The 27,127-nt window shown below is 59.2% G+C and overlaps 1 protein-coding gene across 1 annotated transcript; it reads right to left on the bottom strand.

Annotated features, from left to right (window-relative positions):
* Positions 1 to 399: 399 nt before the first annotated feature.
* On the bottom strand, positions 400 to 27,120 carry LOC148055012 (uncharacterized; the record flags this gene model as incomplete). Its single annotated transcript, XM_087763242.1, has 19 exons — positions 24,464 to 27,120; positions 22,634 to 22,717; positions 20,891 to 21,049; positions 19,899 to 20,027; positions 18,587 to 18,680; positions 18,102 to 18,213; positions 17,718 to 17,925; positions 13,841 to 13,999; positions 12,849 to 12,977; positions 12,266 to 12,343; positions 9,564 to 9,647; positions 9,032 to 9,115; positions 6,959 to 7,044; positions 4,266 to 4,481; positions 2,866 to 3,012; positions 1,935 to 2,151; positions 1,245 to 1,322; positions 847 to 980; positions 400 to 529 (listed from the first exon to the last, which is right to left on the bottom strand). Coding segments are annotated over exons 1-19 (2,382 nt in total), but the record flags the coding sequence as incomplete, so codon positions are not given.
* Between the last annotated feature and the right edge of the window lie 7 nt (positions 27,121 to 27,127).

Raw genomic sequence — 27,127 nt, 5'->3', positions numbered from 1 at the left:
TTGCTTACAGGGACAACGCTGTCAAGGGAGCGGCTCAAGAAAGAAGGAGCCACCCATGAAACTAAGGTTTTGTCGCGCGCTGCCGACTGTATAGTCAAAAACGTGGAGGCAGAAGGCTTTCCAGAACAGGCACCTGCAAAAACGTGAACGACTGCTTTCGCTTGTACCAAAGTCCACAAAGGCACGTGGAAGGGGCCTGCCCAGAGACTATTTGGACAAAGCTGATCCTCATAACCCCAGCCTAAATTCATTTTACGTTATGGCAACAAGTTCTGCTAGAAGAAAGGAGGACTTCCCCAGCTCTAGGAGCGGCCGAGACAGGCGGGGCCTTGGCAAGCAGGCAGTGCCAGCCCAGTGCGCAGCCCAACTGAGCAACCCGCTGCTCTCCCCCCGCAGTACCTCCTCCTCGTACTGGTCCCAAGAATCCGTGCTAGGGACCTCCTGGTGCTCCTCTTTCATCCTCTCCATTTTCCTCTCGTGCTCGTCTTCCACTTGCCGGCGTTTTCTCTTCTCATAAGGCCTCGCCGAGCTGCGTGGGGGTAACACGGACAGATAAAAACATTTCCCCGACCTGCGGCGCTGCGCTCCGGTGGCCCCCTCAGCCGATCGTAGCCTCTCGCACGAGCAGGAGGGACCGAGGCTCCGAGCACCTTGCGAGGGGCATCAGGCTGTGGCCGGGGCAGCGCAAAGCCAGCGCCCTGGCGAGAGCGAGATGCTGCAGGGGCGTCCTTTCCCCCGAAGGCGCTCGGTGTCACCCCTGGGCAGGGGACGCGGCCCCCTCGGGCCTCACCACGCGCCCAAGGAGAGAGGGTGAAGAACCCTCAACAATCCGAGATGAGTACTCGCCTCGCGTTCGTATTCCGGTTACTCGGAAAGGCTTCTTGCTGCACTTTCTGCTCCGCTCGCTGCAAGTCGTCACGCAGCCGAGCCTCCTTGCTCCTCTGTGCCTCTGCTATCTGGGTTCGCAGGCTGGAAATGACCTGCCATGAAAGCCGCCCACGGAGACTTGTCACCCTTCTGACAAGATCCATTTAGGGCCCTCCTACAGAGAGCAAGCACCGCGGCAAGGACCAGCGCGTGCAGCCTCACCGCCCCCGACTTGGAGCACGTCCAAATGCTGAGCCAGACCAGGCCCGCATTTAGGAAGCGGGAAAAATTTAACGACGCCCTCCCTGGCCACCTTTGATGGGGCAGCGTGGGGGAGCAAAACAACCAGTTTACTTTCTGAGGACACCACGTTTTACCTTACGATGCTTCTCTTCTGCTGCGGATTTCACCTGCTGGAGTTCAGCTGCAAACTGTTTCTCCAGCTCTTCTGCTGCCTACGGGAACAGGAGCAAGACAGGCTGCTGGAAAACCTCTATTTGTGGGGACGTGCTGCGCAAGACGCATTTGCAATTAGCACCTCTCCGTCAGCATCAAAAGCGCACGGTAACCCCCTTTCAGGCCGGACTGTACACGAGGTGCCTTCACTCTCGCTGAGCTTTCCCTCCCGAGCGGGAGGGTGCTTCTCCCCTCCCTCCTCCGCAGATCTCAGCCGCGCTGGGCTGGACGGACTACAGACCGCCTCCGTGCAGGAACCCCCCAAGCTCTCCGGAGGACTACAGCGGCAGCCGGAAGCGGTAGTCCGAGCGGATAAAATGGCTCGGTTTAGCTCGGCAGAGACACGCGGCGATCCTTCTTTTCGTCAGATGCAATGTGGCCATTGAAGTAAGTGCTATTTAATCACCATGGTAATAAAAATTGGGGGAGTACTCCTCCCCACCTCCGTCACGCCTCTAACAGCATGCCTAACATCTTTCCTTTAGGTTTCAAGGCAGCCGTTATTAAAGTGCGTGCAGGCGTTGTTTAACCTCAACACTTGAGCGTCGCGACGCCAGCCAGGTCAGCACGAACAGCACGGCTCTGACCCTAGCTGGCAATAAACACCTCACCTTCTTCTTTTCCCTGTCTAATCTCTCCTTGAGCTCACGCAGGACTTGCTCCTTCTCTTGTTCCAGCCCCACCATCTCCTTCTGCCGAGCTTCCTCCATTTCCAGCTTCATTTTCTCCAAAGCGAGCTGGTGCTGCTTCTCCAGGCTCTCCTTCTCCATCACCTGCAGGGACTCCCACTCTTCTCTTAGTTTCTGCAGCGCGACCTCTTGCTCTGCCCTGCCGGGTTTGCGACAAGAACAGACAGAGGCAAGTCAGGATTCGGTCCTTTACCGCCGGCCTCCGTTTCGGAACCAGAGCTGACAGAAGACACAGCTAGAGGACAGGACACGCAAGCCAGAAGGAACCAGGAACCACAGCACACAGATCCACAAGCGCGGATCCAAAGCTCAGGCCTTGGAAATAAACAGCAAAGCAGTCGGGTGCAGACATATCCGTCAGCTAAGAAAAAAAAGAGAGAGGAAAATAGAAGTTTGCCAGCGGCTGCCTTTTCTGCCTCCTCCGGCGGTTTTAACAGGCCTTAACCGCCGTTAGACGGAGACGTCCGCTCAAGGCAAGCCACGCTGCCGAGCGCGGCCGTCCTTGCAGATGCCACCTCTTTCATTTCCCGGGCCCAGGGCTGCGCCTGGTCCAACATTACAGCAGCACCTCTCTCAGGGCACTTCTGCACCGTACGTCTACTTAGCAAAACTGGATCAGCTCCCAGGCGGCAATAAGGTCCCTCCGTTTTACCTCCTTTCGACACGCGGCTCCCCGGCACGTGCAGCGTCACGGCTGGGGCCTCGCGCTCACGGCCGAGGCAGGCGACCGGCCACGGGAGGCTCGGGCGGGCTAGCACCTCCGCTTTGAGCGGCTGCCGGTGGCATGCAAGGCGCTTCCCTCCCAGACCAGCAGAGTTTGGGTCCCCAGGGATGGCAGCAAAAAACTTGTCACCTTATCTTCTCCTTCTCTGCCTCCATCTCCGAGGCGATTCTGGCTCGCAGCTTTGAGAGTCTCTCAGTTTCTTCCTTTCTGACACGCAGCTCTTCCTCCTCAGAAGCCTTTGCCAAATCTTCTTTTAGAGTCCTGAGAGATGAGCAGCTGGGGAAAAAAAAAAGAAAAAAAGAAAAAAAGAAAAAAAAAAAGAGGTTCAGGAGGCTTTAATGTCTTCCAACCACCTCCCCAAGGCCTATAGATCAGCCGCTGCTCCCACTCGCTCTGCCCGCCCAGGCGACGCGTTGCCAGGGCTCCAGACCATTCATTCTCTTCCCCACCTTCCGAACCTGGCTGCTGGCACGGGAGACGCAGCCCCCAAGCACCAAACTTCCGTGGCAGGCTTTTAAAATGCACTCTATCATCAGAGGTGGCACTTGGGGTTTTTTCCCAGGTAAATGAAATCAGCTCCTATTAAATGAAAGCCACGGGGCCCGGATGCTTTACTGCATCTGTAAGCTTCCTATTTCTATGAGACACCCTTTCTGCTACTGCTTTAGTACCGCATAGACCTTTTTCCCTTTCTGTGTCTTCCCTCGCACCCAAGTCAGCATTCCCGTGACATTTCATGCCAAGATACTGTTTCTGGCTGGCTCGGCCTGCTAAGAACATAAGTATCAAGGCCACCTGAAATAAAAGACAAGCCTTGAGAGAAGAATCCCCCCAGGGAGAGGACACGGCTCCCAGTGCCGTTCTGCTCCCTGCGTTGCTACGAGACCCGCGTGCACTGGCTGGCTTTCACGCAGGCATCCGTGCCCCGTTCCTTCAAGTCTCGTTTGGAAGCGCCTCTGTAAAACGTACCGCGCCAGAGGTTCAGGCAGCTCCTCTGGGGTAACCTCACCTCCTCTAAGGCTCCCATTGCCAGTCCCGTTACCAGCATTTCACCCAGGATTTGAACGCCTGCCGGGCGGCAAAGCTCCACGCGCCCAGCTGGGAGCTCTTCCCAGGTTAACCGTAAGAGGCAGGCTCAGAGCTCTGAAAGCTGCACGTGTATGGCATCAGAGCTCCTCTTGCAGGACAGGGGAAGATGCTCTCTTGCCTGCGCTGGAGAGCGCTTTCCTGCGGCAGACCGTGCTCTCCACGCATCTGCCTTGAGCATTTGCGGCGCCGACAGCAGACCCCTGCTCATTTCAAGGTGCGCAGACCCTCGCGCGCAGGGCTGTCCGTGCCGGGCAGGGAGCCCCGCGCTCCTCCTCCCCAAAAGCCTCGTTCTTGCCTCCTTCGCCCACAACTCCGCAAAGCAGCCCCGCTGCCAGGGTGGTGGCCCATACCGGCACAAGCCTGCAGCCGCCGGCAACGAAAGCGCAGCTAGGAAAGGCTCGTAGGAGAAAGCGGGGAGGTGGAGTAAAAGAGGAACGTACCTGAGGGATATTTCTTTCTGCTGATGAAGCTTCTGAGCTTCCTCCTCCTCCTGCTGCCTCATCTCCTCCCGGAATTGCCGAATTTTCTCCTTTGCTTGCAATAAACGCATTTTCTCTCGCTCCAGCTCCAGCTCCAGCTCCTCGACTATTCCCTCCAGGGATTCTTCACTAGGCTGGTTCAAGGACTGCCCGTGTTTGATTTCCTTCTTGCGGCGCCTGCCGAAAAGAGAAAGCTCCTTTAGGCAAAAGGGTGACAGAAAACCGAGTAACACGAAAGGAACAGCCACATCCCCCCACGCAGTATCGACTCCAAACCCAAAACCTCAGAGCCACCTACGGCAGAAGCTTCACCGTCGGCAAAGGGAAGGGACGAGCAGAAGCCCCACCAGCCATCAGACCATCAGTTTAGCACAGCAACAGGCCGCAGGCTTTTGCGGGGAACCTGGGCTCGACCGTCCTGCGCTCTGACCTTAGTCTCTCAAAGCGACCCACGTTCCCAGCGACCGTAAGAGCGGGGTGAGGTGCTGGGGTTTTGTTGCTCCCCCGCAACCTCGGCACCGCTCAGCGAGCCAAGGCAGGAGGCTGCGCGAAAGCGTTTGCCAAAGGAGGACGAACGCTTGCAGCCTCGTTGGCGACGCTGGCAAGGAGGAGGCTTTCCCAGGCACAGAGCAGACCGCTCTGTCTCCGTACCACGGAGTCCTGCGCCACAGCCCCCAGGGCTGAGCCGCTCTTCGCGCGCTCCCCAGCGCAGACCGTTCACACAGCTGCTCCGATTTGCGCAGGGAGGGAGACGTTCGCGCTCTGCTGTGCCCACCAGACCGCATCTCCTGGCATGCTGACTTCAGACACCACGAAGGGCAACAAAAGGACAAGAGCTGTTACGCTTACAACACCGGGGACTTAACTGAAGCCCTTACGCCTTCCGTGGGGCAGCGAGCTCCTCCAGACTGCTGGGGCTACCCAGCGACCCCTCCTCCGCCTCCCGGGCCACAGCCTCCTCCTCCCGACTGGCATTTTCTAAAGCAAAACACTTCTCTTCTGACGTTTCCCAAGCACTTTGCTCCCTCGCGCTTTGCGGCGCAGAAGAGGCAACAGAAGACCGGATTAGCACAGATCAGATGCTAGCGGCTGCCGCAGGTAGACGAGGCGGAGGGAAGAGGGGACGGGCAGGCGGCGCGGACGGGCACCGAGCCATGCCTGCCAACGGGACCCCTTTGGCCACCGCGGGGCTGCCAAAGGCACCGCAAAGCTCCAAACCGTCCCCACCGCCTCGAGGCCTGCCGGGCTAACAGGCAGCCGCGGCTCTCACGGCTGTCGGTCTCAGAATGCCGAACCCCCTGCCCTGGATTAGCCCCCTCTCTTTCCGAGTCCTTGGAGCATCTCCCCAAGACAAGTCAGCCCCGCGAGCAGTACTCTCGCTGTTGTCCGAGTTACAGACGGGAACATTGGCAGGCATGTTTACACCTCCAGTCCTACTTCATCTCAGGATAACAGAGCAGAGAGGCAACAAAGCAAGCACGAGCCAGCTTTACAGGCCGAGAGAAAGAGAGGCTGCACAGCTGGGAAGCAGGTACCAAGCGATAAGGAGACAGCTCCTGCGGGCAGAGCACGTTTTCGGGGACCTTCCCGCGAACAGCTCCTCTACGAACAAGGCTGCAGATCCCAAGGGCGTGCAGCCAGTCGTTAAGATGGACTGCAGCTTCTTCTGTTCACAAGTTTTCCTGGCACGGGTAACAGCTCCTCGGTTCCCGGCGCCCCAGAGGATGTGTAACTCTGCGCGGAGGCTAAGAGTTTTGACACGATTCATCTATAAACGCCACACGCTGCAGCTCTCGGAGAGGGAGGGAGGGGCTCGAGGGAGCACGGAGCTCACGGCTCAGCACAGCATTTCAACTGTTTTAAACGAGTGGCCACAAACAGGCTGAAAAGAGCTCCCCAGACAGCCTAACTAAGGGCCTGGAACCAGCGTTGCTCTCGGCGTAACAGCCAGCGCGCTCGAGCGAGTCGTCCGTGTACCAGGACGTAAAATAGCTTAATGCTCACAGCTGGTCAAGCAGTGACTTGCTCTGGGCCACCTCTGTGGAAGGAAGAGGACGACAACCGTTCACACTGCAGCTGGACCCTCCTGCCAGCAGCGACAGGCACCGGGCTGGCCCTGGGAGCCTTCAGCTGCAGGCTCTGCCCAGCGGAGAGCCGGCAGCCCAGCAGGACCAGCGCCGGCCGAGACGGGGGCTGCCTCAGAACCAGAAAGGTCTCTCGTCGGGCAGCCGCCCGCGGCCAAGTCTTCCACGGTTCAACGCCGCAGGGCACAAGACACAAGGTTAACAGGTTCAGAGCATCCCGGCAGGAGCGTGACTTTCAGAGCCTTAGAGAAAAGCCAGAGAGCTGTAAGGGAAACAGAAGCCAGCTCCACATCTGGGGCAGTCTCGAGGAAACGAAAGGCAGGCGGATTTGCTGCCTACCCAGCCAGAAGCCGAAACAAAGCTGCAATCCGCTGCGACAGTCCCGAGGAGGTGGCAGGAGGAGCGAGAGGGAGAGACCCCGCGAGAAGCGGCAGCGTCTCAGGGCGTTCTACGGGGACGCCTGCACGGGTTACAGGGAGCAGAGCAGAGCAGGGGCAGACAAGACGGGAAAGCCACCCGGAGCTAGAGCTGGCTACACCTCCTCTCTTGCTCTGGCTGTTTGTACCATACCTCTCAGCAGCTTTTCTTCTTTGGCTTTGCTCTTCCTCTATACTGGCTTCGCTTTGCTCTTCTTCCTCTTCTCCCAGCTCCCGGGCCTGCAGGTAAAAGCAAACAGCGTGGAGTTTGCTGGCTCCTTCGCCATCGAAGCCTCTCAGGACCCGGCGGCGGTTCTGCTAAGGGCAGCGCCGCTCTGGTCCAGCCCATCGGCGCCGAGCAAGCAGCGCCCGCGGGCTGCTGCGGAGCGCCCAGCCGAAGGGGCCAGCCTCCTCTCCCGCAGGCAGCCACGGGTCTCAGCGCGTCGCGGGAGCGGTTCCAGCAGCGCAGCCGAGAGGCCGGGGAGCTCGGCTCTCCGGGCTGCGCTGGGTTACGGGCTGGGGCTCGCGTTTTCAAGGCGGAAGATGAACTCCCTGCCGGCACTCTAGACACAGGCTGGGTTTTTTCCCTGAGGATCGTCTTGGACACGTGAGTAACACTAAACGCCCTGAAAAGCGTGGGACGACAAAAAAAAAAATCTCCTAAACCAAACAGGAACGTCACACGCACGGAAGCGTGCCGGGGCCATAAAGCGATAGATGTATTGGCCGCGACCGGAACGGCACAGGACTCAGTCCTGCCCGGCACCCCGGACCTCGGGCAGATCGCGACGAGCGGCGCGCGCGCGCAGTCGCACCTCCCCAGGGATTTCTGACCGCTCGCTCCGGAACACGTCGGGTGCCGCCAAGGAAGCCAGCCCCCTCGGGAACGCACCCTGAGCCACTACGGTTGGCTTACTTATGACGTAGTAAATACTTGAAATACAAACAGCAAATATTCGGATACGAACTAGCCAGCTGCTCCTTCTCCCACCTGCCAGCTCCGGGCACCTCCGTCCCCGCAGCAGGCGCACGCAAGCGCGCACCGCGCCGTTCGCCTGGGGAGGGGAAGAGCTTCCCTCCTCGAGCTGCCGGCCCCGGCTGACCGAGCCGTAAGGGCTCGCCCTCCCTGCGGAGGCTTCTGGCCCCCAGAAGAGCGGCCCGTCGGGACGCTCTTGGGGACCACAGCAACAGCAGGTGGGCTCAGCCCGCGCCACGCGGGAGAGTACCGTGGAGCAGGGTCAAAATAAGGCAGGATTAAACCAGCAGTAATTTCTGCAAGCGTCCAGCGGAGCAAAGAGCAGAAGGATTCCCTGCAAGCGCTGTCACCTTCCGTCACATCAGCCTGGTCAGAGCTCGCCCAGGCGGCTCCCCTCCCAGCCTCCCTCCTGCCCCCTGGAAAACGATGACTTCAGTTCTCCAGAACCGAGGAGCTCGGCAAACGTCTCCTGGCTCAAAACAGGCTCTGTAACTGCTGCCTGCGAAAGGAGAGAAGCCAGGCAAATGGAGAATGAGAGCTCCCTGGGAACGGGGATAACCAGGCCCCGGGGAACGCTGCTGAGCCCAGGCACGGGCCAGCGCTGCTCTCCTGCCCAGCGCCCCTTCCCGGGAGGGCGGCCCCTCGCCAGGAACCGCGGGCTGCGGGAACCTCTGGGCACATTCGAGGAGGCGAAGACGGCACCTGCCCGCGGGGACCGAGGGCTGGTTTTAAGCCTTGCCTGTGAAATTACCGCCCCTCCTGCTGCCTCAGCATCCCCAGCAGTCCCAGTACCGCAAACAGCCTAGCGTGCCGTCCTGCCCAGACGCCCGGCTGCACGCCACCCAGGAAGTCTCGCACGCCCGCAATACAAAGCCGGTCTTGCGGCCACAGGAGAGCAGGATGACAGCTCGCAGGCCGTCTCCTCCCCCTGCACAGCGCCGTGCCCAAGGGACCTCAGCAGGAGGATCTCCACGACCTCCAGCACGCACCAGCTTAGATGCGCCCCTCGCAAGCCGCCTCTGCTAAAGGGTGCGTCGCTTGCGCAGCTACCTGCGCCTCGCCTCCGCGGAGAAAACAAGAGCGCTGCTCTAATCCCTGCCCTGCCGCAGGCAGGGCGCTGAACGCGCCGCTTCTGCTTGCCTCTGCAAAGCCGTTCTGCCGACACCACCGTCCTGCCATTAGTACGCCACAATACAGTATTCTACCCCGGCTATTCACAGCTCCGTCCCCGAGCACATATACAGCACTTACCTTGCACGTGGGGCGGTCCAGAACAGGAGACAGAACCCCCGCGTCCAGTACCTGCTCCAAAAGCCGACTCTGGAAAGCCAGGTCCTAAAGAAGGAAGCAGAAAAGGATCCGTGTCTGATGAGCACGCACGGGTTTTACCCGAGATCCTGACAGGTTAGGCCAAAATCCTGACACGGCTGGGCCTCCACGCTCACCGCCCTGCTGACAGCCAGCCTTCTGCAGCACTGGGCATCTGAACATCAGAACGGTTTACAGGACACGGGAGATGGCTACACAAAGACTCGGCCCCACGTCCAAGCAGAGGTCCTGTCCGTACTGCAGGCAGGCAGACGGACGGACGGACGGCTCTGTTGGCGGCTTGAGCAGCAGCAGCGAGTGGGGCCGGCCCGTGCCACAGCCGTAAGGTCACCGCTTCGCAGCCGAGGAGCGGGGCAGGCGGACTGCACGAGGTGGGGACAGCATTACCCGGCTGCACGTTCCCAGAGGAACGCGAAGCCCACGGACAGGGGACAAGGAGCTTCCAGTGACTCACCATCGGCTGCAGCAGCTCCCGGTCCGAGCGGTTGGAAACTTGCAAGTCCTCCCCACCGCCGCTGCTCTCCGATGCCTTTGAAAGCTGAAAGGAGACGTGCGTTACAGCCCGTACGTGCCTCACCCCCGCAGCTTCACCTAGGCCTTTCCAGCGAGGTGACAACTGATCTTGGGAAGACAAATCTGGCCGCTCTAACGCAGGGAAGAAAAGGCGATTGAATATCCCAGGAAAAACACTAAGGGTGTGACCCCGAGACAAGCACAAAAACGCCACTTCACAGAGACAAAGCGCAGAGATGGAGATGGGACTGGGGAGGGCAGAGAAGCGCTCTTCAAACATCCCTGCTAACGGGCACTTGCTCACTGTCCTCTGCTCCTTCCGCGTGGACCTCTGCACCACAACCCCATGCACCCACGTACCCGGCAATACTGGGCACACAAAAAGACTGCTCTCCCGGCAAGTTTACCTCAGTTACTAGAACATCCCAGAATAATTTCTTTAGCTGGCAGAACCCTATTTCAGGGACTGATACAGACAAAACGTTTGTTAACGCTACCCGTTAACGAGTGCCGTGGCTCGCTACGGCCGTTCCCAGCCACGCTCTCCCGTGAACACAGCGGCCGTTCCTCCCCTGTCACCGGCCACCCCTGCGCTGGTGTTTCACGGAGGTCTTTGTTTCCTGGGAACCAGCGGCACGGCTTCCCGCGCATACATCTCCGCGGTAACGCACAAGTGTGTCGCGCAACCTTTATTTACAGGGACGGCTCCCTTTCACACGTCTCCATCTGGTGAAGAAGCCTCGCGTGGTGACTTCCCACCACACGAAGGACCCCCTTGGCTCCCGGTGTTTACCCGGAGCTGCGCCTGTACAGAAGGCAGAGCACGAAACCTCCCGAGCTCAAGCGCTGCGGCGGGGGATCGCTTCTGCTGCCGTGGGACCCTCTCCCCAGGCACCCAGAGGCGCTTCCAGACCTGTTCCTCCTCGTGCCCCCTCCAGCAGCGTCCCAAAGCCCTTCTGCATTTTAGAGCAGAGTCTCACGAGTCTGCGGCAGCTATTCCACCACAGGGATTCAGAAGGCAAGAGAGCCGGGCTCAGGCCAGAGCGAACCCCACCGGCAGCCAGGCAAACCAGGCTGCCCAGAAGAGGCCCTCTCTCCCAGAGCACGCTCCACATAGACCTCACGCCTCGAGGAGTTCTCCGGCGCCTGACGGGGGGTTCGTTTTCAGTGCCTTCTCCCCACTTAACTCCAGAAAAGCCCACTGAGGGGGGCAGCATTTCTTTCCGTCTCTCCTCCCTCTCTCCCAGAGCCTCCCGCCACCTGCAACACAGCCTCCGCTCTCGCCCAGCGTCCTCGCGTCTCCGCAGGTCACTACAACCACACGCTGCTTTTCTTTGAACGCAGGTATTCGACCCCGACCCACGGGCTACGCGAAGCCGGTTTTTTCGTCGCTTCACCCCATCGCTGCTCAGATTTCCTCCCCTGCAGGGCTCGCTACGCAAACCCTTCCCTCCCCTCCCTTTTGCAAGGAAGCCGGAGAAGGGCTTGGGCTGCGGCTCGCTCGCAGGAACGCTTTGCTGCTGCCATCTCACGGCGCTACAAGCGAATTCTATTTTCCAGCGGGGCACTAATACGTTGTCAGGACTAAGATATTGCCCACGAGGGTTAACGGAGCCTGGCTGCTGGCCGGCAATTGCCGGTTCATAATAGATTCCTGAAGCCCTGCCGCGGCACCGAAGTGCCAAGAGAGCTCTTTGTGGCTGGACACGTTAACCTTTCGGTGACGAACTGGACCCTGACAGACGGCTCGCCGTTTGGAGAGGAGAGAGGCAGGCCTTTCTTTTTCACCTCTGCTTTCGCATAAGCCTTGGCAGTTTCTGCCCAGCACCGCGAGTGGGTTCTCCGGCAAAGCCCTTTACAGCTTAATTGTCATATGCTGCGAAGAGCATAAAGGAAATACCATAAAACGCTTTAAAAGAAATTAATTTGCCTTTCAGGTACCGGAACAGAGTTTTCAAAGCGGCGAGGAAGGATTAACGTCAGCGCAAACAGTCGGGCCAAGCCACCAGAGCCGCTCGCGACGCGCTTCCCATTGCGCCCTTGTCATCTTCAGCCGGATCGCGGCTAAGAGAGCGCAGGCAGAGCGCGCGCCCGTGGGGAAAGCGGAACGCCTGCGTACCGCACTCATTGCTGGCGCTCCGTCTGAGCCGTGGAATTCATCAGCAGCGCAAAGAGAACAGGTTTTAGGTTGCCACGGAGAAGCGGCCACGCGCGGGCCACGTGGAAGCTTCTGAGATTCTCGCGGGACCGAGCGACAGCGCGAGAATGGCGTTGCCAGAGTACGTTCCCAGCTTATCCATCGCACCTATGTGGCTCTAAGTCCCGCTCTTTCTTCGTTCGGCAAGAAACAAAGCCCCACGCTGTGCAAAGACGCCGTCCCCTCCAGTCCCATCTCCCAGACGGCAAGCATTCTCCTTCAAGCCCAAACCCGCCTTCGACGCCCACGCCGGTGTCCCCTGCGGACTGCACCTGGCTCCTCGTACGCCCCCCTCACCCCCCCAGCCCTGCCCCGGGTTGTGCCTGCCCATAAACGAGAGGCGAAACCTCGGGCCCCCCTCCTGCGCCCTCGCCCCCCAGCCCAGGCGCTGCCTGGGCGGCGCCGCGGCTCCTCTCCTGCCCGCCCCACATCGCCCACGTTCCTACCTCAGTGTCCGAGATGCCTCCCAGGGCGCCGACGTCCACGTGCAGGTTTTTGAACAGTCTTGCTGTCCCACGGAGACTCTAAGGGTATTAAAAACGAGATGGCCAACACTGAGTTCCCTCTGCAACCCCCCAGGCTACGCAGGAGGAACTGGGGGTTCCTGATCAGCGAAGTACGGCAGCAGAGCCGTAGCAGCACGCCAAGGCAATACGCCTACGGCCAGTTCACAGGACCGCGCAACGCTTTGGGACGGAAGGGACCATCTGGTCCAGCCCCCCTGCAATGGGCAGGGACACCTTCAACCCCATCAGCTTGCTCAGAGCCCCATCCAGCCTGGCATCTATTCCTTTCAGAAATACATGGTGGCAGATCCTGGTTCACAGGGAGCACAAGGAGAAAACAGGGTTAGACGCTTTTTGGTGCCCAAACAGCACCCAGGGGAAGTTCAGCACAAACGGAGGCCCAGAGTCAAACGGCACAGCCACGGTCAATCAGCTGCTCCCGGGGAGCGGCGCAGCTTTTCACTCCGAGGCCTCACGCGCTACGGTCACCGACAGGCGTTGAGAGCCAAGGCGCGCAAACTACCTCGTCCTCGCTTGCCTCCTCTTCGTTTCTCCCTTTATCTACGGCCGCTGTGTTCAGGGAACTCTTCTCTTCACAGACCAAGCCCAGCAACTTCTTGGTCTGGCTGGTGGGCTTACAGCTCTCTGCAGGCTGCGAAGACAAAAAGAAAGGGAGGTGAGAGGACAGCCGAGGAGAAAGGGGAGATGCAAACCCACCGCGACGCCGGCCGGCAGCGGGGTTACGCCGCTGCCCTCGCTCTGCTGGAGCCACGTCCAGTCGGGAGGCGACGCGTTCTTTACCAGGCCAGGCTTTCCTTACGCCAGAGGGGCTCCTGTCCCATAGGAGCACGTCTGCAAAACCCGCCTGCGCCTCAAAACGCTGCTTCGTAATAAAACAAAATGTCTGAAGTCCCCAGGCTTCCCTCAGCGAGGGGAACACCTTCAGCCGAGGTGCCGAGCTGTAACGTTTCCCACACCTATTGTTTTGTTTTCCTTTAAAAGATCACATTGTTACCAGTCGACTGGTTGGTTGGTTGGTTGGTTGACCCAAAGGTCACTTTCTATAAACGATCACGCGACAGGATTGCAAGTCTTACGTTCATCCAGAAAACTCTTCTGTACATTTGCTTATTCTCAGCCAAGAGTTGAGCGAAGCTATTATTTAGTAGATTACGTTACCTGTACCATATGCTTCATTGGGACACAAATTAAGGCTCTACAAAAAAACTGAACTTAACGGACTTTTTTCCCCCAACAGTAATTGAAACAATTCTGTCTTTAAATCTGCTAAACGTAGCAGAAGAAAGCTCACCACAAATTTAGCACTGGGGTCCCTAGAAACAGCAAAAGAAACAAAAAACAGAGTAGGGAAGTGGCTTTTCAACAGACAAAAGTATCCCAAAACCGACGAGAGGTCACAAATACTGTCATTTAAGCTTCGAAGCGCCGCCACGCCTGCGACCTCGTGCAGAGCGCGCTTTCCAGGGCCCGCTCCCCGAGAAGCTGCGGCCTTACCCGCGTTCCTCCTCTGGCCGCGAGGCTGGAGTCCGCCGAGCTGCCCGCGTCCGAGTTGAGGGAGGCGCGGAGGCCGCCGGCCGGGGAGGCCGCGAGGCCACGCAGCGGAGCGAGGTTCCCCAGGGGCGCCTGGACGGGTGCCAGCAGGGTGCCTGCGGACTGGAGCGTGCAGAAGGGACTCGCTGACAGGAGAGCACAGGCGCACGGGCTTACGCTCCTGACTTCAGAAAGGGAGAAACCGCTCCCCCGGGCGAACGCTGTCTGCTGACGCTGAACCCACCACCGCTGAAGAACTGCCTGTGAGACCCCGCGCCCAGCAGTCCCACCCACGAGATGCATAAGGAACAGCGGTTTGATTTACTCGCGCGTTTCGTCCTCCAAAGACCCATCTGAATACAGCGATTCACTCGACAGCAGCGAGGCGATTCGGAAAATCCGCGGGCATCACCCCAAAACCAAAGCGAGGGCAGGACGGCCGCCACGGGAGCCGACGCAGCTGCGCGTACCCCCTCGCAGCACCCTCTGGGAGGGCTCTTACCAACTCGCACCCCAGGCAAACCGGGCAGCTTCGCCTCCGTTTGCCCTGCGACTCCGCACGGCGTGAAACCGTGAAGCAGAAACCACTCCGATGGCAAGGAGCCTCCTACTCTCCACAAGCTGCAACTACCGCCTCCTCGCAGACCGAAACCCAGGCTGCTTCCTCACCTTGCACCAGCAGAAAAGGCACGAGCAGTGCAAAGCAGCTCTGCTGCAGCAGTAAGGGGCTCCTGGACACACCTCTCCCTTTCAAAGCGCAGCAAGAGCCCCGGGAGCCCTCCAGCACCCCCACCTCTGCGCGACGCACGCCCGACATCGCCAGTTATCCTCACCCAGCAACGGGGTCCTTCTGTTGGGCTTCGCGGAACTGCCCGCCCCAGCAGCCTCGCCCTGCCGCACACCGCACAGCTTACGCTAGAAGCACACCTACGCCAGGATTTTTTTCGTAGCGTGCCAGCACGGCCGCGGGCTGTTGCTTCAGCGGCGCACGCGTGCGTTCAGAAATCACAGCTCCTGCACTCTGCGCCCATACGAGATTACAGACTGCAAACAGAGTTAATTCACCCGCACGCCGAGGGATGGGGAGAGGGAGCCGATATACGCCGATCCTCCTTCCGCCAAGTCAGCGCCACAGCAACGGCAACAGAAGAAATCACACCTTCTGGGCTTGACTAATTATTTTCTATAGATGGCCATCAACTACACGTACGGAGCAGAGGGTGTGAGCTGTCCTTCAGCAAAGATAAACTCACTTCCACCGGGCTGATTACAACCTTCAGGATAACCCGCAGTTTATCTGGTATTTATAGTCCGAGTCCCTATCAGCTAACCGGGCGCCACCCCGCGCTGGTCATTAGAAACCCGAGCTAGCCATTTGGCGGAGCCGCAGCGGGCCGCCAGCAGCAGCAGAGCAAAGCGGTTCATTAACATCACACACGGCGACCTTTCCGTTCATTTTTTTCTTCAGAACGGGAGAGTGGCTAAGTTTGATTAAATTGAAGCAATTACTCATGGACAAAGACAAAACGGCCTGGAACGTTCTTCCCAGGGAAGGGCAGGATCCTGCGATAGGCAACAGGGGGAAAAAGTTTGGGCAAAACAGAGCAAAAGGGTCCAGCTATTCCCAGAGGGAGCAGCGTGGGTTTGTGAAAGGCAGGTCCTGCTTGACTGACCTGGTCTCCTACGACAAGGTGGCCCGCTCAGTGGAGGAGGGAAAGGCTGCGGGTGCCGTCTGCCTGCACTTTAGTAAAGCCTTTGGCACCCTTTCCCACAGCATTCTCCTGGAGAAACTGGCTGCTCCCAGCTTGGACGGGCGTACTCTTTGCTGGGTAAGAAACCGGCTGGATGGCCAAGCCCAGAGAGTGGCGGTGAATGGAGTTAAACCCAGTTGGTGGGCGGTCACCAGGGGTGGTCCCCAGGGCCGAGTACTGGGGCCCATTCTGTTTAATATCTTTATCAATGACCTGGACGAGGGGATGGAGGGCACCCTCAGTCAGTTTGCAGGGGACACCCAGTCGGGCGGGAGCGTCGATCTGCCGGAGGGCAGGGAGGCCCTGCAGAGGGCCCTGGCCAGGCTGGGGCGATGGGCCCAGGCCACGGGGTGAGGGGCAGCAAGGCTCAGGGCCGGGTCCTGCACTGGGGGCACAGCAACCCCAGGCACCGCTGCAGGCGTGGGGAGGAGCGGCTGGGAGCTGCCCGGCGGGAAAGGGCCTGGGGGCGCTGGTCGACAGCCGCTGAACATGAGCCAGCAGCGTGCCCAGGCGGCCAAGAGGGCCAGTGGCATCCTGGCTTGTGTCAGGAACGGCGTGGCCAGCAGGAGCAGGGCAGGGATGGTGCCCCTGTGCTGGGCACTGGGGAGGCCGCCCCTCGAATGCCGTGCTCAGCGCTGGGCCCCTCACCCCAAGGCGGCCATGGAGGGGCTGGAGCGTGGCCAGAGCAGGGCAGCGAGGCTGGGGCAGGGGCTGGAGCACAAGGCTTCAGAGCTTCTCTGGGCACCCTGTGCCAGTGCCTCACCACCCTCACAGTAAAGAATTTCTTCTTATATATAATCTAAATCTGCCCTCTTTCAGTTTACAGCCATTACCCCCTGTCCCGTCATGGCATGCCCTCGGAAAAAGCCCCTCTCCAGCCTTCTTGCAGGCCCCCTTCGGGCACCGGGAGGCTGCTACAAGGTCCCCCCGCAGCCTTCTCTCCTCCAGGCTGAACCACCCCAACTCTCAGCCTGTCCTCACAGCAGAGGTGCTCCAGCCCCCGATCGCCTTCACCTCCTAAGACAACAACAGCAGCAGCCCAGGGACCAAACTGCGCTCAGACAAGTCGGTACTGCGCCCACCTGCCAACCAACGGCCTGCAGCCGCTGGGACTGCTCCTGCCCTCGTCTGGGAAAGCTCAAACACTTTTTCCCATTTTTCTTTCCTTTGAGAGGGAAGAGAGCCCCTTTCTCGAGGTACTGGCCACGGCGGCAGGAGAGCTGACCGCAACTTACGGTTTCTTATCACCTTAACCAACTCAATCACTCCGGGACTTGAGATTCAGCAAGCTAAATTAAGCTAAAAATAGCTGAATAAGCTATTCCCCCCCAGTTTAGAGCGTGGGACCTCCAGGGAAAAGACTGACTTTGTAGCGTGCTTACTACACAGAGTCTCAGAGCCAAAACGAAGGATGATTTTGTATTTCACGTTGCCATCCCGCTTGAGTTACCGCCCATCACTTGGTTTTGGGTTCAGAAGGCACTTCGCGTCCTTGCAAAACTAAAACAAGGTGCGAGTTGTGCAGCGTTTGCCACGCAAGGAAGGCCTCGAACAAAGGCTCTTTCAAGCTACCTCCTGAGCTTTAGGAAAACCACTAAAACTAACGCCACATCTGCTTACGTGGCCTCCAGCAGGATGGTTTTGCCCATTTTCCCCTGAAAATTACCTTGGAAGCAAAACTTCACCCCTCAGGTCTCCAGAAACGCTTACAACGGAAGGGCCGTCACAAAGGACCTCATTCCCACCTGCTCCTTCACCTTCTCCTCTATTTTGCCCTAACTCCCTGCAGCTTCTCTGGTCTGGGCCATCTCCCCCCTCAGCTCTAGCATCGCAGGGCTGCGGCACCCCCGCGCCAGGCGCGTCCTTCGAAAGCCAAGCTCGCCAGCTTCTGTGGGTTCGCGACCCCACTTCTGTGGGATTTTCATCCCACTCGCAACCTTACTGAACAGGATCCCTTGCCAGGGGGTCGCTGTTCCCATCCCGAAGCAGCAAGAGCACGGGGTCAGCCCCTAATTCACAGCCCCGCGTTCATCCTCCGCCCAGCCCGCTCCTCCTCCCCGGGAGCACTGCAAGCAGCAGAGCCTACTCACGGTGGGTTGCTTCAGCAACTGCTTCTCCTTCTTGTCTGCCTCCTCTTTCTTTTCTTTCTTCTTCTCTTTCTTTTTCAAGCTGCCGCGTGCCAGCAGCTTCTCTCGCTCCTGAACGACAAGCTCCCTGTAGCGATCGTCGCAGGGGTGGTCCCACGTGGACTGGCCGTTGGCAAAGTTGAAGTAATAGATATCGCCGGTGATATCCTGGCTGCGTGGCAAAAACAGCGTGAAGAGCGAGCCCGGTACTTCCCCGCCCGCAGGAAGCCCCCCTGTTGTGGCATTAGCCCCCGGCCAGCCGGTCCCCTGCCCACGCGGGCAGCCCAGAGCAGGGGAAGGGCAGGGAGGCCAGGAGCCTCCGAGGGCAGCTGCCGACAGAGCTCTCACCAGGGCTTCCACTCGGGTGGCAACGGGGCCACGATGCCTTCCCTGGCCAGCCAGATCAGCTCCGGCTCCTTCTCGGGGTCGATGCCGATCTCCCGTGCAAAGTCGTGGATTTCTAGGAAAACGGAAGAGGGACCTGTGGCGACGGTCTACACCGGGCACTACACAATAAAGGCAACCTCCTCGGCTAAAGCAACGGGCGCACGGGGAAACCCCGATCCCGAGAGGAAGCTGCTCAAAGCTGCTGAGACAGCCCTGGGTCAGCAAGCACGTCCTGCCAGGCCGGTAAAGCAGGGAGGAAGACTGGCAAACGGCATTTATCTTCGCAACCAGACAGCTAATTTTTCAGCTCCGCCTTCTACAAAATCCCATTTATCCTGCCCTCTCCCCCCACGCTCTCCCCGATTCCCGTTTTCTCAATACGCCCAGGAGCGGCTCGCGCGCTTGAATCCCTCGTCGCGGCTCCCGGGAGGCCAGGCATCGGTTACCTTGCTCGCTGGGAATGTACGTCTCGTCGTAGTCTTCTTCCAGGATGAGCTGGTCCCCGATGCGCACCATCGATCCCGCCATGGCTCCCGGCACCTGGCAGCACGGAGGAGTAAGGCAGATCACAACGATCGAACGCGCGCCGGCAGAAATAAAGCTTCCTCGTCGCCCGGCGCGTGGCAGAGCCCCGCGGGGTCCTCGGCACCGGGGCGGTGCAGGGGAGCCAGGGGCTGCCGAGGGCGGGTGCAGACGGGAAGGGCAAAGAGCGAAGGCGGCCAGAACTGATGGATTCTGGTCAAGGCGGGAGGACACGGCTCAAAGCGAACGAAGAGCGCAAAGAGAGGAGAAATGGCACGTTATTTCCACGCGCGTTTCCCCCCCTTCCCTACAAAGGGTAGAAGCTGCTGGAACTGGGTTTTGCTTCAGGCTTTGTTCATTTGGCAACGAGGAGATGGAGCCCACCTGCGCGCCGCTGGGATACACCTGCACAGCCAGCAGCCCTCCGCTCTGCGGTTCGGCACCCTCCCAAGGACGGAAAACACGCAAGAGGGCAGAGCTCTCCGCTCTGCTTACGGCGAAGCCGAATCAAAGCCCTTCCGCGCGCGCCGCGCGGGGGCCGCGGGAAGAGGGAGCGGAGCTGAAGCGGCACAGGAGTCACAATCGGAGCCCCCGGCTTTTAGGCTCCTGCAGAGGAGATGAGCGCTTGCTTTGGGGACTTTTTAAACAGGCCAAACATAAGGCGAAACGAGAAAGGGAGAAGACGTGTTTCCCAGAGCGCAGCCCAGCTTTTCGAGGGCAGTCCCTGGGCTGAACCCGCGCTGCCCAGGGACGAGGCAGCTTCCCGCCGCAGCCGGCTCGCCCCGGCCCCTCTCGCCTTCCCAGGGGACCTTTCGGAAGCTCTCAAAGGATCCTAATTCAACGTGTCCCACCTCCGGAGCTTCGCTATTTAGCTCAAAGACGGCGGGCGGCCCTGCGCAGCTGAGCCCTTACACCCCGTTCACCACGGGCTGAGGCAGGCGCAAGTCAGTTTCCCCAGCCCAGCCGCCCCCGCCGCGGCTCGGCACCGCCACCTTAGCCTCACGCAGGCCAGGTGGCCCAGCAGGCTCCCAGCACGAGGAGCGGCAGGAGCGGGGACAGGGCCTTCCCGTCCAGTCCCGCCGCGCAAACCCAGCGCAAGGACGAGCTCAGGCCAGCTTTCACCCCGAAACCCCCCAAATGCTCAACGCACGCCTCTGCTTTCCTCGTCAGCCTCACTCCGAGGCCTCACGCGCTACGGTCACCGACAGGCGTTGAGAGCCAAGGCGCGCAAACTACCTCGTCCTCGCTTGCCTCCTCTTCGTTTCTCCCTTTATCTACGGCCGCTGTGTTCAGGGAACTCTTCTCTTCACAGACCAAGCCCAGCAACTTCTTGGTCTGGCTGGTGGGCTTACAGCTCTCTGCAGGCTGCGAAGACAAAAAGAAAGGGAGGTGAGAGGACAGCCGAGGAGAAAGGGGAGATGCAAACCCACCGCGACGCCGGCCGGCAGCGGGGTTACGCCGCTGCCCTCGCTCTGCTGGAGCCACGTCCAGTCGGGAGGCGACGCGTTCTTTACCAGGCCAGGCTTTCCTTACGCCAGAGGGGCTCCTGTCCCATAGGAGCACGTCTGCAAAACCCGCCTGCGCCTCAAAACGCTGCTTCGTAATAAAACAAAATGTCTGAAGTCCCCAGGCTTCCCTCAGCGAGGGGAACACCTTCAGCCGAGGTGCCGAGCTGTAACGTTTCCCACACCTATTGTTTTGTTTTCCTTTAAAAGATCACATTGTTACCAGTCGACTGGTTGGTTGGTTGGTTGGTTGACCCAAAGGTCACTTTCTATAAACGATCACGCGACAGGATTGCAAGTCTTACGTTCATCCAGAAAACTCTTCTGTACATTTGCTTATTCTCAGCCAAGAGTTGAGCGAAGCTATTATTTAGTAGATTACGTTACCTGTACCATATGCTTCATTGGGACACAAATTAAGGCTCTACAAAAAAACTGAACTTAACGGACTTTTTTCCCCCAACAGTAATTGAAACAATTCTGTCTTTAAATCTGCTAAACGTAGCAGAAGAAAGCTCACCACAAATTTAGCACTGGGGTCCCTAGAAACAGCAAAAGAAACAAAAAACAGAGTAGGGAAGTGGCTTTTCAACAGACAAAAGTATCCCAAAACCGACGAGAGGTCACAAATACTGTCATTTAAGCTTCGAAGCGCCGCCACGCCTGCGACCTCGTGCAGAGCGCGCTTTCCAGGGCCCGCTCCCCGAGAAGCTGCGGCCTTACCCGCGTTCCTCCTCTGGCCGCGAGGCTGGAGTCCGCCGAGCTGCCCGCGTCCGAGTTGAGGGAGGCGCGGAGGCCGCCGGCCGGGGAGGCCGCGAGGCCACGCAGCGGAGCGAGGTTCCCCAGGGGCGCCTGGACGGGTGCCAGCAGGGTGCCTGCGGACTGGAGCGTGCAGAAGGGACTCGCTGACAGGAGAGCACAGGCGCACGGGCTTACGCTCCTGACTTCAGAAAGGGAGAAACCGCTCCCCCGGGCGAACGCTGTCTGCTGACGCTGAACCCACCACCGCTGAAGAACTGCCTGTGAGACCCCGCGCCCAGCAGTCCCACCCACGAGATGCATAAGGAACAGCGGTTTGATTTACTCGCGCGTTTCGTCCTCCAAAGACCCATCTGAATACAGCGATTCACTCGACAGCAGCGAGGCGATTCGGAAAATCCGCGGGCATCACCCCAAAACCAAAGCGAGGGCAGGACGGCCGCCACGGGAGCCGACGCAGCTGCGCGTACCCCCTCGCAGCACCCTCTGGGAGGGCTCTTACCAACTCGCACCCCAGGCAAACCGGGCAGCTTCGCCTCCGTTTGCCCTGCGACTCCGCACGGCGTGAAACCGTGAAGCAGAAACCACTCCGATGGCAAGGAGCCTCCTACTCTCCACAAGCTGCAACTACCGCCTCCTCGCAGACCGAAACCCAGGCTGCTTCCTCACCTTGCACCAGCAGAAAAGGCACGAGCAGTGCAAAGCAGCTCTGCTGCAGCAGTAAGGGGCTCCTGAACACACCTCTCCCTTTCAAAGCGCAGCAAGAGCCCCGGGAGCCCTCCAGCACCCCCACCTCTGCGCGACGCACGCCCGACATCGCCAGTTATCCTCACCCAGCAACGGGGTCCTTCTGTTGGGCTTCGCGGAACTGCCCGCCCCAGCAGCCTCGCCCTGCCGCACACCGCACAGCTTACGCTAGAAGCACACCTACGCCAGGATTTTTTTCGTAGCGTGCCAGCACGGCCGCGGGCTGTTGCTTCAGCGGCGCACGCGTGCGTTCAGAAATCACAGCTCCTGCACTCTGCGCCCATACGAGATTACAGACTGCAAACAGAGTTAATTCACCCGCACGCCGAGGGATGGGGAGAGGGAGCCGATATACGCCGATCCTCCTTCCGCCAAGTCAGCGCCACAGCAACGGCAACAGAAGAAATCACACCTTCTGGGCTTGACTAATTATTTTCTATAGATGGCCATCAACTACACGTACGGAGCAGAGGGTGTGAGCTGTCCTTCAGCAAAGATAAACTCACTTCCACCGGGCTGATTACAACCTTCAGGATAACCCGCAGTTTATCTGGTATTTATAGTCCGAGTCCCTATCAGCTAACCGGGCGCCACCCCGCGCTGGTCATTAGAAACCCGAGCTAGCCATTTGGCGGAGCCGCAGCGGGCCGCCAGCAGCAGCAGAGCAAAGCGGTTCATTAACATCACACACGGCGACCTTTCCGTTCATTTTTTTCTTCAGAACGGGAGAGTGGCTAAGTTTGATTAAATTGAAGCAATTACTCATGGACAAAGACAAAACGGCCTGGAACGTTCTTCCCAGGGAAGGGCAGGATCCTGCCACAGCCGTAAGGTCACCGCTTCGCAGCCGAGGAGCGGGGCAGGCGGACTGCACGAGGTGGGGACAGCATTACCCGGCTGCACCTTCCCAGAGGAACGCGAAGCCCACGGACAGGGGACAAGGAGCTTCCAGTGACTCACCATCGGCTGCAGCAGCTCCCGGTCCGAGCGGTTGGAAACTTGCAAGTCCTCCCCACCGCCGCTGCTCTCCGATGCCTTTGAAAGCTGAAAGGAGACGTGCGTTACAGCCCGTACGTGCCTCACCCCCGCAGCTTCACCTAGGCCTTTCCAGCGAGGTGACAACTGATCTTGGGAAGACAAATCTGGCCGCTCTAACGCAGGGAAGAAAAGGCGATTGAATATCCCAGGAAAAACACTAAGGGTGTGACCCCGAGACAAGCACAAAAACACCACTTCACAGAGACAAAGCGCAGAGATGGAGATGGGACTGGGGAGGGCAGAGAAGCGCTCTTCAAACATCCCTGCTAACGGGCACTTGCTCACTGTCCTCTGCTCCTTCCGCGTGGATCTCTGCAGCTCTGAGAACGCCCCAGCCCACGCACGAATGGCTAAAGCCACACTGGACAGTACCGTGGCCTTAAAAGTGCACCTCGCCGTGCCCAGCTGCAGCGAGGGCTCCCCTGTGCCCAGCCATCGGGAAGCAATACGCCAGCGTTCGATGCGGACACCAGTGCAGCCCTGCTGACTTCAGCAGAACTACCCAGACGCCTAAAGCAAGCGCGCAGGTAAGCGTTCGTAAAAGCAACGCTTTCAACTTTAAGCTCTTCGGGACAGCGCATGTTTTCCGGGCTCAGCGCTATAGCTTACCATTTCTTCGAGACATTACGCATCAGCGGAACTAGAAAAGTCACCAAAATCGGCAGGAAGGAGACTAGATTGGAAAGAAACGGTTATTCAGAGCTCATGTTGGAGCGTTTCTGGGGGACGCTGAGCAAGAGCGGACAGCACGCGCCTGTCCGGCGACCCAGCTGCAGGGACCGTGAACCCATCTGCACCCTGCGACACTTAGCGGTTCCTCTCCTGCCCGAGACTGCACAAACACCCTGGTTCAGCTGGCCGCAGTCAGCTCTTTGCCAGTTCTCCTCCCAGCGAGCGCTGGAAAAGCGGCGGGCAGCCCGGACGGTACCCTGCTCGACGGACTCGGGCGCCAGCTCCGGAGGCAGCCCCGAGGCAGCGTCCTCCCCGCCTCTGACCTCGCGCCTCCCCGGCGCATCCCCCGCAGAGCTGCGAACGTCGCAGCTGGCAGCTCGCTTGACGCTTTCGCCCTGTCTCTGCCTAAGCCGAGAGAAACAACAGACGGAGAGAAACAAAGCAGCGCGGACAGCTGGGCTCGGTGTGAACTTCATTATGAAACCTGCTTGCTTGGTACAGATGGCAGCACTGAAAGCTGAGACTTATTTCTCCTCCGAGACTCGAAACACGCGTCACAGTTCGGGGTTTTTGCCTGTCGGTTGCTTTGGACAGCACTTTGCGCATGCAGAAAAGAACGGTTTCCTAGCTGCGCACTAAAGACGCCGATCTGGGCGCTCGGAGCACTCGTGCCCCCCAGGAACACCCCGCTGACTCGGAAAGCCCTTACGCTGACTTAACAGAAAGCGAGCAAGCGCTGGGAGAGCTTTCCTGAATCAAGGCCTTACAAAGCGACGGGAACAGCCACGGCAGCTCCCCCACCAAGCCCTGCCCGTGCAGGCAGGTCTCTTACTTTGCCAGCATCCAGCCTGCTGTCTGTTTTCAGATCAGCTGCTGCTGCTTCCCTCATTTCAGTCACTCTCTTTTCATCACCTGACGTGGCGTCAACAGCGGCGGCCAGCCTCGCCAGCCAACCTGCCTCGGCGGCTTCCGCAGCCAGAGACGCAGCTCGAGGTCGCCCAGGACCGCCGGGCGCGTCTGCCCCTGTCGCACTCCTTTCCCCCCGAGACCGCGGCAGCTCATCAGCTGCAGAGACGTCACCTTCCACCGCGGCATCTTTCTCGCCCAGCACTTCCTTCCCAGCGAGTTTCCCATCGGACTCCTCCTTGCTCTGGCCAGACAGGCTACTGTCAGCGTCACCGGGAAGGGCTCGAAGCGGAGTCGGAGGGCACGCAGCGTCAGAAGCCGAGGAAGACTCTCGCCCTTCTTCAGCGTGTCTTGGTTTTAAAGACTCCTCCTAGACAGCAAGTCAAACACAGTTAGAGCTACAACATTCCTTGCCTCCTCTCTGGGAGGCTGCAGGGGTCAGAAATAGCATGGGTTCTCCTACGGCAAGAAGCAAAATCGCAAAGCTTTGGGTGACTTTAAGACCAGTTTGATTGCCTTCCATACCGCCCCTTTCAAAGACAAGGAGCTTCATTAAGATAAAAAACACGCTCGTTTCTTGGGCTCAGGCTTTTTTTTTGGTTTTAATCTGTTGCTTTTCTATGCACAGGGCCTCAGCGACCCAGAGCTAGCAGTGGCTGCTGCAGGAACCGCCGGCCCCTGGGAGCACCCAACCTGCCCCGCAGTCCGCCCGCTCGCGCTTCCACATCGGCTCTGGTCAGCGCGAGACGGCAATTTGCCAGAGCGCGTTACTGGGCGTTTGACTTCTGCCCAAAATTATCGCCAGAGGAGAGCAGGCGGGGTGCAATCAGCCCAGCAGGACCCGCTCGAGGGCAGGCGCCGACTGAAGCCGCCGCTCTGAGCTCGGGACCAGACCGCGACCAGCTCACGCAGCGAGGAGCGGCAGAACCCGCCGGCCTCGGGAGAAAAACAGCCCCGAGCCAAAGCTTAGTCACCCAAAGGTTCGACCGCCTCTGCCGGCAGCGGGGCGGCCCGCAAAGCTCACAACCAAACGTGCGAGAAGCAGGCAAAGGCTCCCTCATCAGTATGCAAACAAAACCGCGAGCACGTCCTACTTTCTCGCTGTTTTATTAAAGCTGTGGCGTCTTGTTCAAACGTTAGCCGCATCCTGCGTACAGCGTGTACCATACACAGACCGCATATTTTAACCATGTATTTTTATCAAAGTGCAACTGGAACGCTGTCAGCTTTAAACCCGGAGCTGCGGCACACGGAAAGAACGCCATTTGTCTGAGAGACCTTCTCAGGGCTGTGCGAGCCGTCCATCGGACCGGAGAGGAGGCCAGAGAAATCAAACCCCTGGGGACTTGCCAAAAAGCACCAGTTCGGAGCCTCACCTGCAACTCACCAAGCGAGAAACGAGAGCTCACGGCCCCCTTGCAGTCCAGTTCGCAGAGGGTCACGAATGCGCCACCGAATCGCGCGCTGGCCATGAGGCTCTGCAGAGGCCTCAGTGACATCATAATTCCGGAACCCGGGAGAACGCCTGCGAGCGGCCTTTCTTTAGCGCTGCTCCAGAAGAGGAGTCCTTACTACGCTTCCTTTTCCCTGGGGGCGAGGGCGTCTGGAAAGACCGGTCCCTAGCTGTGCTCCCTGTCAGGTTCTTCCTGAGGACAGGACAGATATGCCAAACGAGAGCCATCGGGATTCTTACGCTTCAAACCAGGACGCAGATACGGCCCTTCGAGGAGCACCCGCACCACAACCCCATGCACCCACGTATCCGGCAATACTGGGCACACAAAAAGACTGCTCTCCCGGCAAGTTTACCTCAGTTACTAGAACATCCCAGAATAATTTCTTTAGCTGGCAGAACCCTATTTCAGGGACAGATACAGACAAAACGTTTGTTAACGCTACCCCTTAATGACCGCAGATGCCACCCTCCAGAAGAGGGAACGACGCCGATCAGACAGAGAGGCGGAGGAGGCGGGCGCTTTTCCTCCTGCAAAAACAGGCCACTATGGGTTTTCTACGGATTTCAGAGCTAGGACAAGTCAAGCGGGTTATAGTTGGTTTAGCTGATCTTTTTACAAGCTGTAACGCATTTTACCTGCAGCTGAGTGCCACCAACTGATGTGAAATTCCTGCCCATCCAATCATTACTTCCAGCGATCGGCGTAAGCCTGGAGACGAGCGCACCGATCCCGGCGGGACCGGCCTGTGGAAAGGCGCGGGCTCCGGAGCTGAACGGTCAGCGTGAACAGCAGCCGCCAAAAGGGAACCCTGCTCAGCCCAGGGAGCGGGATGACTCTGCCACATTGGGGGCAGCATTTCTTTCCGTCTCTCCTCCCTCTCTCCCAGAGCCTCCCGCCACCTGCAACACAGCCTCCGCTCCAACACAATTCTGCTTCAACACAAATCCCTGCGCAGCTCTGGCCGGCGCGGCAGAAAGCGGGAGCAGGGAGCGCTTTCCCAGGTCTGCCCTGAAAAGCCGCTCCTGGTTTCGTCCCAGTTGCTTCCATCCCCGAAAAGAGAGCAACGTTTCCCGAGAGTCGGAAACCACCGTTCCCCGATTCTGCCCCCGACGCTACAGCCCTTTCGCTGCTCGTCCTCCCCTGCTCCCGCGCGCACCAGAGGCCAGGCGACCTGGCCCACCGGCAATTCGGCATTTGCCGGGCACCGGTGGGGGCTCGTTCCCCGACGCGTTTCCTCTGGCAGAGCCGCGGCTGGATTAACGTCCTCCCCCTTGACCGGTTACTCAGGGTCCCCTGTGATTCACAGCTCTGGCTCACGACTGCTAGAATGCTAATGAGAGAACTGGATTAAACAGTCTATAAAGTATATTTGGACACAATA

This window comes from Nipponia nippon, unplaced genomic scaffold (genome assembly GCF_047370975.1).
Source record: "Nipponia nippon isolate SJK-2023a ecotype South Korea unplaced genomic scaffold, ASM4737097v1 scaffold_28, whole genome shotgun sequence".
NCBI classification, from domain to species: domain Eukaryota; kingdom Metazoa; phylum Chordata; class Aves; order Pelecaniformes; family Threskiornithidae; genus Nipponia; species Nipponia nippon.
Note: the sequence above shows the minus strand (reverse complement) of the source record. Positions and strands in the feature narration are given on the sequence as shown.